Source organism: Plodia interpunctella, chromosome 14 (genome assembly GCF_027563975.2).
Source record: "Plodia interpunctella isolate USDA-ARS_2022_Savannah chromosome 14, ilPloInte3.2, whole genome shotgun sequence".
Lineage (NCBI taxonomy): Eukaryota > Metazoa > Arthropoda > Insecta > Lepidoptera > Pyralidae > Plodia > Plodia interpunctella.
In genome coordinates, this window is record NC_071307.1 from 793,619 (window position 1) to 808,294 (window position 14,676).

The 14,676-nt window shown below is 35.8% G+C and overlaps 1 protein-coding gene across 4 annotated transcripts; it reads left to right on the forward strand.

Moving 5' to 3' along the window:
* Window positions 1-2,791: 2,791 nt before the first annotated feature.
* Window positions 2,792-14,305, forward strand: spz4 (spatzle 4). Of its 4 annotated transcripts, none has more exons than XM_053754966.1 (6): window positions 2,792-2,931; window positions 9,741-9,926; window positions 10,926-11,716; window positions 12,536-12,697; window positions 13,421-13,683; window positions 13,893-14,305. In XM_053754966.1, exons 1-5 carry the CDS (start codon window positions 2,812-2,814, stop codon window positions 13,680-13,682), a joined length of 1,521 nt encoding a protein of 506 aa, XP_053610941.1. In that variant the 5' UTR covers window positions 2,792-2,811; the 3' UTR covers window position 13,683; window positions 13,893-14,305. The 4 variants fall into 4 exon arrangements, with proteins under 4 accessions (XP_053610941.1, XP_053610940.1, XP_053610939.1 ...); XM_053754965.1 differs by having other exon boundaries at window positions 13,919-14,305; XM_053754964.2 differs by having other exon boundaries at window positions 13,914-14,304.
* The last annotated feature ends 371 nt before the right edge of the window (window positions 14,306-14,676 follow it).

A 14,676-nucleotide genomic window follows, 5' to 3' on the forward strand; every position in this document is an offset into this window, starting at 1 on the left:
GTAAAATCACATCCGAAATTAACGAAAACAATTCATGAAATAAGAAAGATTTGTAGAGTTTATTGTAGGCTTTTAAAATATCATATTCACTTTGGTCGTTCATTTATACAACTTTTTAATTTTATTAACACGTTAATTGACTTCCTTTGCCAACGAAAGGTGTTCGAAAGTTTTTATATATTGTTTTTTTTTTCGTCGAGAAAGTCAAATATTGAAAAAAATCGAAAGTGCATCAAGTTTATTTGTTCGGTTGGCGGGTTTCTCCAGACTTTCTACGTGCAGTGCTTGCTGCCATAGATAATATAACACGCAGAGACAACGCCATTGCAGGCATTTTCATCTATGTATATAAAACTCTTGGGTTACTGAATGAGGGACTGACTGACTGACAGACAACGCACAACCGAAACTACTGGGCGGAGAAAGCTGAAATTTGGTGTGTAGGTTCCTAGGACAGTGTAGGGAAGCACTAAGAAGGGAGTTCCTGAAATTCCCACGGGATACGGATTTTTACTCACATACGAAGTTGTGGGCAAAAGCTAGTTACGTTATATTATTCTTAATTGTTCTTATATCTGTGTTCTTAATCATTGTCAAACATATAAAGTGATAGTGAGTTTTTCCAAAAGACAATTAAATATAAGATTTGTCGATTTTCCGCGCAACAAATTGATTGATTTTCATATCGTAGTAGATTTTCAACTTACTTTTATCACATACTTGATACTTTCATCACATTACGAACCCGTATCGGGTTACTGGCTTTCATGGTCTGCCTGCTTATAATTAGGCAACTAACATGCACTTTTGACCACTGCTATGCAGTGCTATAAAAAAATATATGAGGAATATCTTTGGATAAATTGATCATTACATATTCCGCGCTTGGGCTCCTTTCCATCTCCTCTGTGTTGCTACTCAAGTGGGCCATTACTTGAGAGATAATTTCGCATTTACATTCAATGTTTAACTTACATATTTAATAGTAAAGAAGTATATACTTTGTACTATTATACTTCTAGAACTGTAACTACTTACTATTATTTCCTGGTCGGGGTCGCCGGCGCAAGCATCAGACAGGTGAACGGTCCTCCCATTCTGAGATTATTTCACCTATTTCTCCGAAACCCCTTTTTTGGAGTGCAGGTTAACTGGTGACCCTATGTTGACGGCGATCCGTACTAAGTGCTTAGTAAAAACAAGAGGTAAAAGGTACGTTTTCCAACAATAATATCATTGGTTGTACTTAACTCCCAGTATCGATGCTAAATAATAAAATTTCGGACATTGAAACAATATTAACAATGTACGATTTTAGCAATTTCAACAAATAAATACAAACAGTGGACTTAACGCCATAAGACATACTCTACCAGCAACCATTAGACCAAACATACATAAGGTTGTGCCATAAAGGGCTTCCAGGCGTGATAGTCGTGAAAACCGAGAACACACTGAGACAGAGAGAGAGAGAGAGAGAATCTATAAAAATGTGAGATAATGTTATGTGTATCGTTCAAATACTTATTACCCGTTCCCGCACCCGCTTCTGCAGCGGTGCAGTTATGCATATAATCGTAATCGATTCGCAAATACAAGACTTTGTTTGCCACACTGTCTTGGGAATTTGTTGACAAAGACAGCAACGATTTACCTGTTTAATGACAAGAGTTGTGATGACATTCATTGTGGTCTAATATTACCAATGTATAAAATTTGGTTGTAGGAGGCTACTCAAATGATGTAAGTATTTTTTGTAGCCAAAAACTAGTTTTCGTTGAAAATAAATATATTGGATTAACAGTTGATTTACAACAATTTTAGATAGGTTAGAATTTTTAGCTATGCTATAATATAAAAATTGAGTGGGGGATTAATTAAGCAACATTACTAGACTTATACCAAATACTCCACTTTTTTTAACTTAAGCCAGCACTTTACATGAAAGCAGTAACGAATAGATACAAAATAAGTTCACTTAATTACTATAATTAAGCCGCCTTTCGATTTTAACCCGCGTTCGCAATTAACAGAGAAGCCATTGTTTTGGCGCGGGAGAAAACGCCATCTCCATTCAAGATATCGTCGAGGGATAACGGTTTGGTGCACGAGCATATCTCTATCACTTTCACACACGCCGATCTTGGAGTATGATAGAAAGGGACAGTCGCAGACGGTGGCTAGCAAACGATTACTCGACTGACCTACTCCGCCGCACACACTGTTTCTTACAAATGAGCGAAACCTAATTTTTGTACCATGTGAATTTGAAACGCGATCAGAGCGATATGATACGATTGTGATTTAGCAATAAAGTAATTGTCTCATAAAAGAATTTGAAGATTTTAATGTAGTGGATCTAATAGTGATTGTAATCTATTCGGTTTGAAATGGTCTTCATGTCTTGGCTAACCGTTACAGCAATAATACACCATTAGGTACATCTATACTGATATGTATGTAAAGAGAAAGTACCTACTTAATTACTATACGTACGCATAAAAATGTATCTAGACAATTTTTTACACCAGCTTCGCAATTAACCCCAAAATCGGAAACACAAGCTGGATCCACAAGCTAAATAAATAAAAACTATAGCTATCTATATAAAAAACAGCACTGTTTAAGTCACAATTTGAGAACAGCAAGGTGAATTTTTTTTTAAAGAACTGAATTATATTATTATATATTACCAGCCAGTTTTGTTCAGTCAGAATCAGTACCGTACTCCGCGTGTGAACTGCCAATGTCTAGACAAGTGCAGCAGCTTTCCTTCAGGGGCAGTGCATCCGATGGGTGCAGTCCTTGGCCATGATCAGTCTACGGTCAGCCGTGGTGCCGGGCGGTCGTCTCCACGATGCTCTACTTCGCGATTGCAGTGAAAGTTCCTTAGATTGTGAAATGCGGCTCGCTATCGGCTTTCTGTTTGTGGTGAGTGCTAATTACGTTAAAAGTGCTAATGAAGGGTCCACTGGCTCCCATGGATTTTGCACAGAAAGGGGCCACGCCAATAGTGATAGTCGACTTGCGAATTACGATCGGTAAAAGGTGTCAACAAATATAGAAAATAAATAATTTACACGTGAAAAATTATAAATCTTTAAAAATATATATCTATATAAATGTTAATCGTAGAAATTGTGATGAAAATAAAACAACAGTCTCAGTTTTTAAAGACAATCAAACTATTGTATATTATTTTCCAAGAATAGAGGTTACTGAACTGCCAGATTCGTATAGTAACTACAAAAGTTAGACATTAGAAAGATGATAAAGCGTAATGGCTAAAAATTAATCCTAATGAGTTGTGGTAATGGAAGTTAAAAGAGTTAACATATCCAGTTCGGATGACCCAAATTAAGCATAATCTTATTTTAAAAGAATTACTTAAAACTGTAAAATTGAGACTATTATTTATATTGTTCGATGTTATTTTAAAATTTTGTTGATAAAAAAAGTTGATAATAAGATAAAAAGAATAGAACTTGTTAATGTAAATTGAAAACAAAAACTAAAAATATAAAATACCTACATATTTTAAAGTAAACTTTCCTATGAATAAATATTTAAATTGTTAATCCAAATCGCTGTATCTATACCAAGAATATCTATGAATCCGTTGAGAACAGCGCAAAGTTGAACTACTTATAATAAAGGAAATCGGCAACAACATCCTGACAAACAAACTTTCTAATTGCTGGAAAAGTGTGGAAAATGCCATGGTTCCCCACAAACCAGGACGAGCGGTACAGTCGGCAAATAAGGGCGTTGCTCCGTGGGAAGTGGGCCACGCTGCGCCGGCGCACCCGCTTCAACTCTTTTTACGCGTTTAGTTCCATTAATTATGAAAAATTGAAGATTCAGAAACTTCAGAGTTAACAAATTTTGCATATTTTGAAATTATATTTGCATTAATATTAGTTTAGAATTTCAATGAATCAATAATCGAAATAATTCTGTAAAGTCGAAATTAATCAAATATATGTTAAAACTTTTGATATCATATAAGAGAATCATTATATAGAAAATAATGTGTGGATATGTAAACAACAAAAAAATATGACATTCTGACATTTTGATGTCTTGAAACCGTTAAGCCTTTTGAAAAATGGTCATCAAGAACCTAAATGCTCATTTGCCTAGCCAGTCAGTTAATGTGTAAAATTGATACAGAGCTCGCTAGAAAACTAATTGACGGTAACAACTTCACAAAAGAGGTGCTTTAGCTGAAATACCACAGGCACCTGAGGATTAAAATGAATTTATGAACATTCCCAAGATTACGAAAATGAATTTGTAATTACTAAAGCTTGCATATCATCGCGTGATCGTTATCTCACCTCATCTACAGTGAGAATGAGCAATACACTGACTGACTTTTCTGAGTAACAAGATTAACTCTTTTACAAACTGAATAGAATGCTTATTCAGCTAATTAATTAAATTCAATTGACTGTTACACAGGTTACCCAAATTATAAAGCATGCCTTCACCCTGAGCCCTGGTACTGATATAGTGCTATAAATTAAAAATACACAATCAAAACTAGAAGGTGAGAATAATAAAGTTACAAAATTGAAGACAAAGTTAAGGATAAATATATTTATCTGGCAAACATTGAAATATAAGGTACATAAGAATGTATAGATGTCAGAATGAAAATCAGAAGAGGATCATAGTTTTTTAGTCTTTAAAAATGTCTGGTTCAATTGCGGACGTTTTACATTGGAAATTAACAGAAAATGAAGTCTTCTAGCTGTCATGACGCTTTATAATGAGAACTTTCAGTAATAAGGACCTTTTGCTTTGAAAACTAGCAGTCGTTTTAAATTGAGAACGTTTTTCTCTCAGAGCATTATACATATATTGCAGTCGATGTGCACCCAAGGACGTTTAGCTTCCAAAACCTCCTGATCCGTAAAGTAATTTGCTATTCATAATAAATGTAGGTCACCACCGACAATACTGACGAAGCCATTTTCTTTTATCTATGGCTGGAGCTCTTCTCCTTAGATGGGTCGTTGCTGATAAGCATCAGAGGGGAGTGGATTGTCAGAGTCTACGAAAGAAAGAAGTTATAGGAGATTCAATAGTCACAATAGTTGGCCTAAACTTTGGCGAAGTATTTGGAAGCTTTTCAAGGAAACCCGAATTTATTTGTGTAATAAAGCCTTTACAAAAGTTGTACATGTGTCAATAATACTTTAATGTCAATGTTATAATGCTCAGAGCTACTCCGAGTTTAAAGAGAATGAAACATTTAAAACTACGGAACCCTAAAAGCATAATAGATACATATCTGAGAAAAACGTACAAACATTGCTTCTTGTTAAACTGAGTTAAAGTGTAATGACCAAAACGCCAAGCATTGCAATCAGCCCGCAATCGTCTCACGTAGAGCATATAAATCGACTGCGCCTGCGCACTGGGTCATACGCTTCTTTATTTGTTTTCCTGTTTTTTCGCGCTGTGACTGTGAGACTCTTTGTGCCATGATACTTGGAAGTAACTGGATGTTGTAAATGTTTAATTTATGTATAAAATGACGTTCTAAAAAAAATGTAGACCAACAATATTTAGCTTTAATTTAAATAACACAAAAATTAAAGAGTGAACCTCAAATATTCTTTGTACTTTTGTAATTGAATCAAAAACATGTCTTCACTTAATATTGCTTGTGTAATGAAATTGAAATTTATTATCGCACAAATACTTGAAAACATAGTTAACTTGACTTGTACTGAGGTTGCAAGTTGAGGATAGAGTTTATCAAAAATCTGCAGACGTTCTTTCTCGATTGTAAAAACAATATAATTTTAAACTATTTAATTGCATAAACGCTTTGATGTCCGTAAAATTTCTATCTGTAATGCTGATTTTATTTTTCGTCAGATTGCAGAACAAGCTTTTTAATCTCATCATGTCATAAATTGTAGAAGAATTGTAACTTAATTTGTACTTAGATATATTTGACAATACCTTTTGACTGGTTTGCTCAATCGCATTGCAAAGTTTGCAAATGCTTCCTAAGTTCCAGGTAGTACTGTATAAGTAGGGTCAGGCAAGTCACGGCACGATGATACCTCAAGAAATTACACGGTAACAATTTCTCATCACGTCAAATTCTCAAACGATTGTAGATACTTAATCTTTTGAATATCTTACTATACAGCACATTTCCGTTGTACCTGCATACAGCTTACTTTTACAACAAACATTATGGCTAAGTTCCAATTGAGATGTGTATTAATATTGGTTGGCAGATGCCATGTTGTACTTGAAACAATAAAAAAAATATATATTGTTAATACCAGAAATGTTCTCATGAAAAGAAATGCCCATACGAAACTGTCCGAATGACGCTGCGAAATGCTTGCCCTGAATTCTCATATTGTAACAGTCGGTAGATTCAAAGTCAAGACGAAATATTTGTAATAATTTTCACCGATCCACTATAATGTTCAAAATATGACATAAGCCAGCTCATAACCACCACTTTACATCACTTGGCCGGCGAAAGTCTGCCGTCGCAGTTTCTACTCTAACCCAGTTTTGTGGACTTTATAAAGTACCTAACTGCCTATACATGGACGATCTATTACTTTACATACACAGTTAGACATACCTACGGTTAGAATGTAATTCGCACATGAATATGAAAGTCGGTGGCTACATGGGAAGAGGGAGACAAAAAGAGATGGATGGTTATCGATATTACAAGCTATAAAGTTCCAATTGTCAAAAAATCATCAAATCTTATAAACTAAAACTAAGTGAGATGTGGTGAGGGAATGTGATGGTGATGTGATGTGACCAATTTAACAAGCTTGTTTGTCATATATCTATATACTATTATTATATAGAGGTAAGCGTTTGTGAGTTTGTATGTTTAAGGCGGATAATCTCCGAAACTATCGAACCGATTTCAAAAATTCTTTCACCATTAGAAAGGTACATTATCGAAGTTTGCTATAGGGTATATTTTATATTAAAATTTCCACGTAAGCGAAGCAACGTCTAGTCACATATAAACCGCACTGGTATCGATGAAACGTATGGGTAGGCATGACTTTATTAAATCATGATTATCATGAACTACTTAGGTATTATATTAACTTTTGAAACAATTCTACAAAAAATGCAAACTCTTTCCTGTTCTTAGTGTAAAATACTTATATCCTTTAGCATTCTCATTCATATAATCATTGAAATCTTTTATGAGAGGATCTTGGCGAGGAACTGCGGTGTTCGGTTGTTCACATGCCATGAAAATTGGCGTGGATCAATGTAAGTAAACTATCAAACGATACCTATCAATACAGGTCATAATAAAAACATATTTGTATTTATGTTCCAAATATAACGAAACAGTTAAACTGTCGCTATTGCTCAATGATTGAATCGTGTATTATGTAAGAACAAAAGAAAAAAATATTTGAACTTGTACAATCAGTAAACAACAAATCTCTTTCATAATCGACTGGATCTGATATGATCCAATGTGATGACGTCACATCACACTAGAGCTCCCGAATCATCCGTCACTTTCACTGCATGCCAGACCACAGATAATGATATGGTCGGACCTCTTTTGTTTCTTGTTCTTTTTGTCTATGATTTGTTATTCACGCGTAGAAAGTATTTTGTTTAGGTTGCGACATAGGTTTTTTGAATTGGTAATTTTAAAAATTTTACGTAAGATGTCGTGTCAAATATTATTTTACCAAATAAAGTAGTGTGTTTCCATCGCACTGGCTGAAATGATGAATCTATGGAATCTATCCGTAACTAAAAGGAATAAATGATTTATCTAATGCATATTATAGTTAAAAGCAACGCGACATAAAATCAAAGATAAAAATAATACTTCTGGGAGTATTGTCTAATCTGTGATAATACCTACGATTCTCACCCCGGCTTCGCACAGGTGCAATCTTATGTTATACACATATAATCCTTCGTCTTGAATCACTTTATATTTATTTTAAAACCCCGCATCAAAATCCGTTACACAGTTTTAAAGATCTAAGCATACATAGGCACAGACAGCGGGTAGCGACTTACTATGTAATAATAATGATGTTTGGGATTTGTATATAAATTAACATGTTCTCACTTATGATATATAAATGCTGCGACTGAAGGACATCGAAAAGCAAAAGAAAGTACGAAATGCGCGCACGTAGTGAAATTGGGCGTGAACGGTATCACGAGCCCACACGCCTCAGAGATCTCGGCGCGATTTTGGCACAGTCAGAATTGCTTGCGAGTTTATCTTGAAAGTTTCAAAATTATAAACGTAGCCTGATTCGTGAAAAATGTTAAAACGTCTTGTAAATACATCATTTCCATGCATTTGATGTCTCAATTATCAAACTCGTCGCCTCTCCCACGATAAAAAGCCTATTCACACATATTCTAAGTTTATAGCCATTACACACGACACTCATAGTACCAGGACAGCATGAATGGCCACACCTAATCCATGGATTCATTTATTACATTCATCCATTCACTCTCTAATCGTTACGTGGATAATTTGTGCGTTTGTTTGCGCAACATCCCCTAAACAGCGGCCTACGTGCGCCGCTGTAGAAAGTCGAAAGGCGAAAAGTGAAAACTTAAAGGATGTGTAGGTGGATATATTAGGAATTACGAATTTGGATAGGATAGAGCGAGTTGACCACTCCACATCCTCCCGTGCATGTGATACGAGACGACTAGGGGATGTAATGTGAAAAAAAATCCGATACCTAATAATATTAATAGGATAAATAATACCTATGATCGAATTCAGGTAATTTGTTCAAAACAAAACCAACTCTATATACCTACTTAGCCAATTCCATCTGTAATTCGCCGCAATTACCGCTGCATGCCGGGAAAGCCTGTATACTTATAGGATTTTTTAACCTTACCTGTACCGGTTTAGACTTCAACTTCAACCGTCAGGCTAGATGGAGGTTAAACTCACTCAAATCTAGAATTGAAGGGTAAATCCAGCCAGCTGTTGACAATGTGTCTTCTACTCGAGTTTTACTTTCGTTTGCAGGTGCAGTCTGGGCCCACACTATTGGCCCACTTTCGGGCACCGCGGCCTTTTCGATGAACTGGTTTTCACCGCCGCAAACCGCCAACGCGCCAGTTTTTGCCAGACTAACAAATAAATGGTTAATTTATTAACTACGTAGGTTTATAGTTTGAGATGTTGTTATTTAAAATCATCTCGAGTTATGGACAGCTATGCTTTTCCCTATATAAGTAGGCTAAAGGAAAATACGTGCCAAATTGCAAATTATTGTTAATTCACAAAGCACATTTTGCCTAACTCACATTTACGACTGGAAAAAAATAAAAATATCGTTGACTGCCTTTTATCGATCTATAGCAAGCCCATAGCCGGTGAAACATGTAGGATTAAGTTTTCTTTTAACATCACATTGTAAATAATATACTTAACCTCGTGTTTTTGCAAATAAATAAATAATCTTTGTCTTTATCGGAAATCAAGTATTAAAACAGCAAGCGCGCAAACAAAGGAATTCGTATGGGAGACGCCTGTGTTTATAATTCATATCGTTAAAAATATTTTTTTCTTTCCTAGTCGAGTCGACCTTTCTAAAATCAATGAATTTACTCATACAACTAGATCATTTTCGAATAGAGAGCATTATTTATGCCCTTCATTAGATCTACCAAGTTTTGAGTTGATTCACACTTAGTTCTTTTTTCGCAAGTAGTTGACATGGATAGCCGGTCAGAGCTCAGCGTACGACTACGCGTCGGCGTGCGCGCGGCCGTACCGCGCCCACCGTGCGCGTGCGCTCCCCGACGCGCCCTGCGACCTCTCCAAGCACAACTTCTGCACCACCCCAGGGAGCAACTACCCCTGGCACGCCATCAGGAGATTCGTTAGGGAGAACCAGGTAATGAATCGAGTTCATAACTTTGTGTTTTAAGAAGACTAATTATATGATAGGATGTCGTCCTGCCTGTGATGAATACCTATGGTTTTTTTCAAATGTTTGGGTGATGTTTTATGCTAAATAATAACGTAATTAATTATTGCATATACATATATTATTGTATATACATTTACTTGTAAAACATATACGTGATTTGTGATCTTCAAGTGTCTGAAAGTAACATAGGTATCTATTATGTTAGATTATGGAGATCGAGTATGTCATGCACACTCAAATGGTCAAACCGGTGTAGGCGTCGTGGATCGGGTCGGGAGGTTCCCTCTATTGTGGTTGAGTTTCGCGATGGCTGACTCACGCGTCAACTCGTGAACAGGTGCTGCCGGGGGGAACTGGTCAGCTCGATCTTTTATTAAAAGTCTTTTTTGTTTGGTTAATTATACATATATTTTTTTTTCCTTTCATCAGCACTTGATCACAATCATAATATGTTTCAGTATACCTTTTGACCATGTACTTTATTGTGTACTTACATTGTTATATTACTGGTAAAAAATTATACATAAATTTATATTTAAAAAATAGTAAGCCCTTCTGGCATAATAGGGGCCAACACTGTTTGAATGAGTTTCTTTCGGCATTTCTTCATTTCAGCTTTGGTAAATAACATTTAATTTAGAATATGACGTGAAAAAGTGCCTGTGAAGGCCTAATTTCTGAATAAATGATTTGATTTTGATTTTGCACGTAATCAATCATTACTAGTTTTTGCATTGCCCGATTTGGCTTGTGTGATGGACAATATAATGTTATAACCACATTTATGCAAATAAAGTTTTGAGTATTGAAGCATATCAACACTGGACAATACTTAAGTAATCCAAAGGAAAGTGATAAATTAATTGCATTTGAGTTTCTTTTAGGATGTTTTGGGATTCACACTACTACGGAACGTGAACAATTGTATTCAGACTACATAATAACTTACGTTCTATTTTCCAGGGCCTCATGAGGAGAATGTACGGAGAAGAACGCCACATATCAGTGCTCAAAGCTGAGCTGGAAAACTTCATCGAAGACGACGATGAACACGATGCCAAAAAGCCAACAGGATTTGCAGAAGATATTATTAAAACCAAGATTATGTATATGAAGGGGAGCCAAGGACGTGCCATGAGAGACAAGCCTCACTTCAGACCGATACAATTCGTTCATAAAAACAAGAAAGTTGACAATGACACACTAAAAGTCAAACCTCTAGAAAACACGACTTTAACAAAACTGAATAAAACAGAAAATCGCAATAACAATACTCAAATAACTAGAAACGATACAGTAAATGAAGACAAAGGAATATCATATAAAACTAGATTAGAAAGTATAGCTAACATAGAGATAGATAACTTAGAACCTGATGTGATTACTCTTGAAGCAGTTATTAAACAAAGTATAGAAACGAATAGCATATACAATACTGCCACTGTTAAAAATGATGTTACAAAAGTCAAGAACGATACTGTAGTTGAGAAAAATATTACAGCGACAGAAAAAGTAGCAAATATAACGGAAACTACTGTAGAAGATATTTACGACGATACGACAACAGAACTTGATAAGGAAGGATTGAAATCTGTTGGAGATACGACGCTGCCTCCTACGTTGTTGTTTTCTGAGCATGAGAAAATTAATATAGATCGTATTGACACCAAAATCAATGAGAAAAAAGAAGAATTTCGCCCGAAGCCTACGCAGCATCAAGAACCAGCGAGGCCTTCGATAAAATTACAAGGAGCGTAAGTTTCTACATTTTTAAAGTTATTACTTATTACTTACTAGTCATTTTGATTAACAATTTTCAACACATTGGTTGAACAAATTATTGTAATACCTTCATGTAAAGTTGTGAAACATTTATTAACCACGACAGTAAATAAATAAATATATTAGGACAAATCACACAGATTGAGCTGGCCCCAAAGTAAGTTCGAGACTTGTGTTATGGGATACTAACTCAACGATACTATATTTTATAACAAAAACATATATAGATAAACATCCAAGACCCGGGCCAATCAGAAAAAGATCATTTTCCATCTTGACCCGACCGGGGATCGAACCCGGGATCTATTCAGTGGCAAGAACTTTACCACTGCGCCACTGAGGTCGTCGTTGCATGCAATATAACGTCCTACGTCGCGGATTGAGTCCAAAAAACTCTGAAATCGTGATAGTTTGAGCGTTTGACTTGGAAACGGCACTTCTGATAACACTGATGACAGCCCCGAAAATAACACGTGAAGATGAAAGAGAGAATAATCAATAGTAAATAAAACACTCGTTTTAGGTATTAGGAACATTTTAAGTTTTATGTACTCACATAAAACTTAAAATGTTCCTAAAAGTACACACTACTCGTATACTAGCGAAAGTTTGCGAAGATGTATATTTGTTACTCTTTCACGCAAAATCTACAGAACCGATTAGTATGAAATTTGGTATACGGGTAGAATATAACCTGGTATAACACATAGGGTACTTTTTATCTCGAATATCCCACTTGACCAAAGCCCCGGTCAGGCCGCAGCTAGTGTTAATGCTTTGAAATGTTGCAGTAATGCGTGTGAGTCGAAGGAGGAGATGTCTGCGCCGTTCTGGGCTAACAATACGAGGGGCGAAGTCCTGGCTCTCCTGAACATGTACCCGTTCGAGCAGTACATCCACCTGGAGACCTGCGTGCACGAGAAGAAGCAGATGTACTGCCGGGAGGGCTGCAGGTGACCGATGTTCTTCTTTCTATCCATCAGAGGCCTTCTATCCATCGATCGATTGAAATCGCTTTGTTTTGCAACGCTTGCACGAGCAAAATTCTGCGTCGCCCTGCTAAAAAATTCGACCATCGAAATAGGATATGAAACTCACTGGTATCTCTCTATTACCAAGCCTACATATAACATGGTTCATAGTACATTTGGTAGGGAATAAGTAAGAATAACGTTCCCAGGGTTGACGTCAAGGAAAATTTAAGGTTTATTTTTGTTATGCTGAACCCGAGCATCGTGACGTCATAGCATTGAAAAGCATCTTGACAAGTTGTTAATATTGTACATTTATATTTACTGTTGAGAAAACAGTAATAGGAGACACATCAACGCGTATTAAATGTTTTTTTATTCAATAATTTTAATGAAGTAGATTTCATTCTTAAGGAACTTTATGAAAACTTACATCAAGTTCTTATATATATATATAATATTCAATTTATAAAACAAAGTCTTCTACCGCGGCTGTCTGTTCGCGATAAACTCAAACAAAAACTACCAGACTGCGTGGATTTTCATGCGGTTTTCACCAATAGATTATTATTATGAGTTATTCCTGAGGATGGTTTAGAAGTATAATTTTTTATGTTTTTACCCGAGCGAAGCCGGGAGTCAGAGCTGCTAGTTTCTCAAGTATTTGAATGTATCAATAAAAACAAAATATTTTCTCCGTTCCAGATGCGAGCAGCAGTACCGTCTGCACCGCCTGCTAGCGTATGACCCGGGCAACGAGTGCCGCGGCATCTTCGCGGACTGGTTCAAGTTCCCGGCGTGCTGCGTGTGCAAGTGCTACGATGTGCCGCTGGAGTTGCGTGCGCGCTCGCCGCGCCTGCGCCGCCCGCAGTACGGCGAGGACGTGCGTCGGGCCATATACGAGGATGTGGCTAGGGACTGGTACGCTATGTCCGCGTTTGGGGATTATGACGACGATTTTTATTGAGGTACCTGCTTTTTTGTAACTTGTAAATATCAGTTTTTTTTTTTTTTAATTCTCTAGGAATTTCCGTAAATTCTATGTTATCGCTGCGCTGACACTCCTTAAGGAATCTAAATATCAAATTTCAGCTTTCTACCAATAGTTTCGACTGTGTTAAGAGTTGTACAACTTAATTATATAATTATAGTTTGTACTGCGTTTATAGTTTAATAGGTATAAAATATTTTGTTTCAGCGTAGCCGGATTTTGAAGTTTAGAACTGTTGTAATTCTACCCACCTTGATGGCCGCAAGATTGGAATACCTATATTTCTACTATCATTTAAACTGGAGAGGAAACTTGTAAATTATTTTATTTGATGCAATCACATACTGCCATAGTACCTAGGTATAACAAAAAATAATATAAATCTTTGCAGAAGTAAACAACTGAAATAATTTGTTTTCATTTTAAGTGCTTGGCTTGATTTAACTACTTTGACATAAAACTATAATTTAAATACTTATAATAATTTAATATTAAGAAGTAACAATAATTTGTACTTATTTTTTTATTTAATTTAAGGCTAGTGAAATGTTGTAAATAAATGTAAAGTATATCGTTTTGTTTTTTAATAATTTAATAAAGATTTTATCGTTATAAAATTTGAATTTCATATCTTTTCCCGCTTATCCGAAATAACCTTATAATAAATTTAAACAATTTATTCCCGAAGGTATGTACATATGATAGGTACGTTCATTAATGATTCCGTGTGAAGCTGAACAGGTCGCTAATTTCGTATATAATAAGATTTAAAATAAATAAAATGCCATCATAAACATGCAAAAATGCAATGGAAACCCAATGTATCTTACAAGTAATACATATTTTTTAGTCTATGGCGCCCCACGCGATTGAAACTCCAAAACGAAAACGAATGTTCAATCTCCAAAACGAATGTGTAATTTTTCCACGCGGCTCATCGAATGACATAATGAATTCCAACATGGCTCTG